This window comes from Nuphar pumila, chromosome 16, assembly GCF_984573655.1.
Source record: "Nuphar pumila chromosome 16, dmNupPumi1.hap1.1, whole genome shotgun sequence".
In the NCBI taxonomy this organism is placed as follows: Eukaryota; Viridiplantae; Streptophyta; class Magnoliopsida; order Nymphaeales; family Nymphaeaceae; genus Nuphar; species Nuphar pumila.
Window position 1 is genome coordinate 19,635,447 of NC_143264.1, and position 6,399 is coordinate 19,641,845.

The 6,399-nt window shown below is 41.0% G+C and overlaps 1 protein-coding gene across 1 annotated transcript; it reads left to right on the top strand.

The window, feature by feature from the left end:
• The first annotated feature begins 302 nt into the window (after positions 1–302).
• Positions 303–3,392, top strand: LOC149813059 (protein DROOPING LEAF-like). The gene is made up of 7 exons (XM_089991743.1): positions 303–371; positions 832–972; positions 1,061–1,148; positions 2,297–2,345; positions 2,486–2,561; positions 2,670–2,744; positions 3,264–3,392. Exons 1-7 carry the CDS (start codon positions 303–305, stop codon positions 3,285–3,287), a joined length of 522 nt encoding a protein of 173 aa, XP_089847869.1. The 3' UTR covers positions 3,288–3,392.
• The last annotated feature ends 3,007 nt before the right edge of the window (positions 3,393–6,399 follow it).

Consider the following 6,399-nt stretch of genomic DNA (forward strand, 5'->3'; position numbering starts at 1 on the left):
ATGCGGATCACATGGGGAAACGCGATGCATGAGGTGGGGAAGTTTTGAAGGCTGCCATGGTGGGTTGGCCCCTTCCTCTCTTTGGCAAAATCGGCGAGTGGTCACCTCAACTCGGCGCCGATGCAGTACGAAACACACAGGAGAGAGAGAGAGAGCACCTCTCTCTCTCTCTCACTCAGTATAAAGCTCTTTGGGTGGAACACAAGCCTTTGAACACCCGTTGAATCACCGCAAAGCTCTTCTCCCGGAGACCAATACACCACCATCCTCTCCGTCTCTCTCTCTGGCAAAGAGATAGAAGAATGGAATTCATCTCATCGTCTGGGCACCTATGCTACGTCCGTTGTAACTTTTGCAGCACCATCCTTGCAGTGAGTTGTTTGCAAACCTTAATGAGAATGCCAAATCTTTTTCTTTTTTGCTTTATTTATTTGGTAGAGGGGAAGATGATTCTTTTAGTTTTTTGGTTTGTGAGAATTTGGTCTGTTCATTTTTTAAAATATTTTAAAGCTTCCTTCCTTTGGTATTCTAATCATGGGGATCCAAAAGATAGCCAAAATTCCTGTAGGAAAAACATAGTTATAGGGGCAAGTGACGTTTTTTCCTAATTAAATCGGTTGGTACTTTCCTTGTAGTAGGGGTCATGTGCCGATACTCTTCTTGATCTTCTTTTGTTATTTCCTCTCTCTCTCTCTCTCCTGGGCCTAATCTCTTTCTTGTGATAACTTATTTATTTTTTTGTGTTTATTGTCGGCTTCGTTGCATATTTCTTACTGTTTTGTAACATATTCATTATTTACTCTCTCTCTCTCTCTCTCTGCGAGTGGGCAGGTTGGTGTTCCTTGCAGGAGGCTCCTTGATGCAGTGACTGTGAAATGTGGGCACTGCAGCAACCTTTCCTTCATAACCACAAGGCCTGCCTCCTCTCACAATCTTCACTTTCCCGGACCACTTGGAGTTCACATGAGCATGGTATTTGAATCTCTAAAGTTCATTTTTTTTTTTCAGCCTGTTCCGTTAGCATCTGAAAATTCTTAATAACTTGAAATTGTGGTGGCAGCAGCAATCATCATCATCATCTTCATCGTTACCATCATCAACGTCAGCCAATGATGAGGACGCCCCCAGGGTGCACCATGTTGTCAAACGTACGAGCCCACTTCCCTGACCTTTTTCATTCGTTTTGTTTGTGCTTTTTCTATAATTAATAATCACCACCATCAATATTGATATTATTTTTCCTAAGAACTGTTGTGTATCATTTCAATGAATCACGGATCGTTGAGGCTATTCGTTCAGCTCTTAGGCACTTTATTACAATGAAACATGCAATTTGTCTTGCACTTTTTGTCTCATCTTTTTGCCCTTTAGTTTTCTTTCTTTCCATTCTCGTTTTCTTCGTTCATTCTTGTACATTTCACCACCATCTGAACCATCAATACCAGCAGCACAACTGCAACTAAAAGCAATCACCAATGCGTGCTGGTGCTGCTACTGCTATTTATTTAAAGAATCAAGCCAACAGACTCGACTAGCTCTCACCTGAATTGCTCCATCTATCTTCATAAAGAGAAGTTTGATTTCAAACTCCAGTTTGAACTGTAAGAGTATGCCATGCTAATGTGCCTTGAATGAACCACATCTCTGGGTCAGGCACTGATGAGTACATTGAAATATTCATGTGGTTGAGAGCCCCACAGACCGTGCACAATGACAATTATCAGGGGTGTGCTTTACCACTGAGCTAATAGCCTGTCATACAGGCCTTCCTAATGGGAAGGCCTACTACGCCAAAAGCAACATAAACCCCATCCCTCTCTTTCCTTTTTTTTGGCCTCCCATGTTGCCACCTGAGAGGGACATGAGGACCTAAAAAAGGGATCCTAACATCTGGTTTCATTCTTGAATTCTGTGTCATGAATCAGGCAAAAGTAGAGTCAGCTCGTCCAATTTACTGAATCACGCCCACTTAGACTCATTTCCAATTATTTTTTCACTAAAGATTTAGATAGTATTAGTAAATTGAATATTATGTCCTTTTACTGCTTTACTAACAGTATTAGGGTGTTCTGTACTAGTAGGCTGAACTTATGGTGCATATTGTTAATGTCATTGATGTTTGTATGCAACAGACCTCTACTAATCACACTTTCATCATCATTGTTTTTTTTTTCTGATAATGAAGAACCTAGGCTTGTGGTATACTTACTACACTACGTATATAGGGCAACACCATAGTGTTCATATACACTTTTTTTTTTTTGTTACTAAGTATCATACTTGGATTTTGTGGCAGCACCCGAGAAGAAACACAGGCTTCCATCAGCGTACAATCGATTCATGAGGTAAGGAGGATGTTTGTATTTTTCATTTAGACTTCGTTTGTTATATATATTTATTTAAGTTACATTAACTTGTCATGAGATTCTTAAGGCCCCTTTTACTTATGTACACTTCATGGTTATGAACATGAAATATTTGGTAGAGAGGAGATACAACGAATCAAAGCATCTAACCCGCAGATCACTCATAGACAAGCCTTCAGCATGGCAGCCAAAAATGTGAGCTTTCCCAGAGCTAGTATTATAACTTATTTTTTCTTTACCATCATTTTGTCCTAGTTATTTGCTCATTAATTACCACATACATTGTTACGTTATGAGTTACAGTGGGCTAGATTCGATCCACAATTGCTCCTTAGATCAACATCTGAAACTAAAAAGGTGAACTCAAGCAGCGAACAAGTACTCACTCTTCTCTCTCTCTCTCTCACACACACACAGGCACACACACACACACACATGAACACACACACACACACACACACACACACACACACACACACACACACACACACACACACACACACACACACACACACACACACACACACAATGGCCTCTGAATACTTGGCCTATAAGTGTAGATATACAAGCATGCATTTGAATGCATGAATAATATGGTGCATGAGTACGTGTTCATGTGCTTGTGACCATATCTCTAACTGCATACATTATCCAACCATAAACAAAAAAAAAATGTTAATAAATGGTCTAATGAAAGTTTGTCAGTTCTGCAAATGAGTCCATATCATGTGTATGTGTGCACATGTGAATGCTTGACTCTTAATTTGTGTGTTATGAAACATATTTTTTGAGAGAAAGTACTGTGATGAATTAGATATTGATTATTGCATACATAAGGAAATTGCTAAGGCCTTCATTCTGTTCTGGCTTATATACATGAACCTTTCAATGATGCAGGAAAGATCTGATGTCATCAACTGAAAAGCTGACAGTAGCTGCGTTGCCGTCTTGTTTAAAGTGTTTAGTAGGTTTATGCTTCAAATGCTACTGCAAATCCTTTGGTTTTTACCCTTTCGCTTTTGAATCCAAGAGTTTGAATGAAGCCCTTTGAATCCAAGTTGTGTAAGCGTGTGATGTTCTTTGTAACTGTGTTACCTTTTCTCTCTGTGCATGTTAATCTCTCTCTCTCTCTCTCTCTCTCTCTCTCTCTCTCTCTCTCTCAGCTATTGCATATGTTTGTGCGTGACTCTTTGCACATGTGGTTATATACATCAATTTACGTCATGCTTAAGCATTATTAACAGATTAACTGCTCCTCAGGGAGTTCAACTCTTCCCATCTTAAACTGAGAATAGTCAAGGACATGTTTTGTTCATATTTCAGTTCTATCTTAGTTTTAATTTTAACATCATAATCACAATTTCCATCATCATTACCATAGTAATAAGAATTTCGTTATTTTGCAATGGGTTGCCCAAGTACTATCTTAAAGGAGCTTTTGCAAACTCTAACTACTTAGTTGCAACACCAAATACAGCGCCTCACCATTTTTCAATCCTTAACGTGCATTTCTCACATTGGTATTTTCGTACTTGAAAAATAATGGAAAATCCTACGGACAGCTTCTCTTCACTAATTCACTTTCTTTCGTTCATGTTTCCACACTTATATCCGTCTAAATCAATAGAGTTTCACAATTGGCATTTTAAAGGGAGTGAATCATCCATAGAATATACATCCTGATTCCATTTACAAAGATCTTAGAAGTCAGCAAAGAATCGAGGCCAAGAACCTACATAATGGCCTTGTAAGTATGAGATTGAATCATGGAAACATAGTAAGGATGAATAGTTATCGGGGCAAGTGACATTTTTCTCCTTATTAAATCAATAGGTCCGTGGTAACCAAGGTGGGAGATGGAATTATTCAGTGGAGAATTTTATCTTGCATCCTACCCAGTCAGCATCTGCATATGCAGAAATGATTCACTAAAAGAAAAACTCTAATTAGCGACAGAATAACATTCAAATTATTCGCAGAATTAGCGACGGAAAAAATTCCGTCGGGAATTCGTCACGATGGATTCGCGATAGAATAATTCCGTCTCAAACTCCATCGCAACTTCGCAATGGCTCAACAGCAAAAAAAAATTGTCACTACTCCGTCACACATTTGCGATGGCGTTTGCAAAGAATTTTTGTCGTCATGAATCCGTGGCTAAATTTTTCATAAATCTCTAATGTGAGCCCCTTTTCTCTTTCTGTTTCATCAATCGCCCGCCCGCCTCCCATCGCCCACCGCCCACCGCCCACTCGCCGCCAGGCGACCTCTCGTCGCCCGCTCGAACGATGACCTCATGTCGCCTGCCCGACCAGCGCCCGTCAACCTCCCGACGTCCATCGACCTTCTCTCTCTTTCCCCTATCGTTCTCTCTCTCATTGCTCCCCCTTTGGGTTTTTTAGAGAGCCCCGTGCGCAGGTAACCCTCCCCCTTTCCCCTATGGTGTAGCCGCCCCCTTCCCCCTATGGTTGTTGGAGGGCCAGCAGAGGCCTGACAGCCTCTGTCGGGCCCTCCCCACCCCTGTGTAGTTGGTGGGGGCTGGCAGAGGCCCCAATCGTCTTTGTCAGTCCCTCCCCTTGATCTCTTCGGCAGAACAGGGAGCTCCGCCTCTGTCCTCTTTTTCTCTGGCATGACAGAGGGCTTTGCCCTTGTCCTTTCGAATGTCGATAGGGCCCCCCTGTCCTCTTGACTTTATCGACAGAAGGCCCCCTATGCTCTTGACTTTGCCAACAGGCCCCCCTTGTCCGCTGCTAGAGAATGATCGGCAGGGGGAGAAGCTCCCTGCCCTTTTGTTTTCCCTAGCAGGGGGTGGCTTCGCCCCCTGTCCTCAATAATTTTGACAGGGGGCAAAGCCCCCCTGCTTTTTGTCTTTTTTGCCCGGCAGGGGGCGGATCCCCCTGCTGGGAAATTTTACCTCGGCAGAGGGCGAGACCCCGCTGCATCATGATTGATACGGGAGGGGGCGAGACCTTCCTGTCTTGACCTTACTGTCGATAGGGGTAGCGCCCCTGTCTGTCGCACTTTCACTAGAGGGTTGTGTCTCCCTATCCGAGCTCGTTTTCGACAAGGGACATCACCCTCCTTGATATCAGGTAATAAACTTCATTTTAACATAGTGTTTCTTGCAGATTTCTCAACGGATCTCGCTTGTGCCCCGCGACCCGTGGTAAGTAAGTGACAAAAGCAATGCAAATTGGGTAAATACCCATGGTGAGTAAGTGATGCATGTACATCACATGTTATTTAATTTCTTTGATGCAACACTTTTCTGTTCACACACTCACTTAGTTGTGGATATCTAGAACTGCTTTGATGGAATTCGGAGATCATGTTGAGCATGATTTTAATGTATGAAAATAGAAGTATTCTTATTTTTTGAGTTCAGATTCCATGCTAGTCATGGTAGTAGTCAGCGGGGTATTAGAGTGTGTTTGTTGTAGGTACATGTTTGACATTATTTTGATATGAATGATTTGAATGTATTGCAATGTTTGATGTGATTGTATCCATGGTATGAAGTTACTTTCAATTTGATTATGACTTCCATGTGAAATTGTATCATGAAAATATGCTTCAAATGAATGTATCGTGTTATGAATGAGTTTGCACTTGAAAATAAATGTAAGTTATCAATGCTTCAAACATGCTTCAAATGAATGGTTTTGCACATGAAAATATTAAGTTATCAATACATGCATCATAGTTCTTGTGATTGTATGATTATATATATATATATGTGTGTGTGTGTGTGTGTGTGTGTGTATGTGTGTGTGTGTGATATCAAATCATTACATCTACCACGAATGTATGATAAATTCGATATTTTCTTCATCATAGCATTTTGATGATTCTCTTTTAACTGGTTAGGATAATATCCATAACATTATACGATAAAATGACTGCAAACCATGAATGGATGTATTATACGATAGTTGACAATGAGGTATCGCTTGAATATATGGATGGTGTTGACAATTTTATTGAATTTGCAATAGTAAGTATTAGTACAGTAGATCCCACATGTCAGATTAGG

Excerpts from the sequence above, each read along its gene's own strand:
- LOC149813059 (XM_089991743.1), top strand. The coding sequence starts at position 303 with ATGGAATTCATCTCATCGTCTGGGCACCTATGCTACGTCCGTTGTAAC. Across the intron at positions 2,562-2,669 it reads TCAGCATGGCAGCCAAAAAT|TGGGCTAGATTCGATCCACA; the intron begins GTGAGCTTTCCC and ends TATGAGTTACAG. Across the intron at positions 2,745-3,263 it reads TGAACTCAAGCAGCGAACAA|GAAAGATCTGATGTCATCAA; the intron begins GTACTCACTCTT and ends TCAATGATGCAG.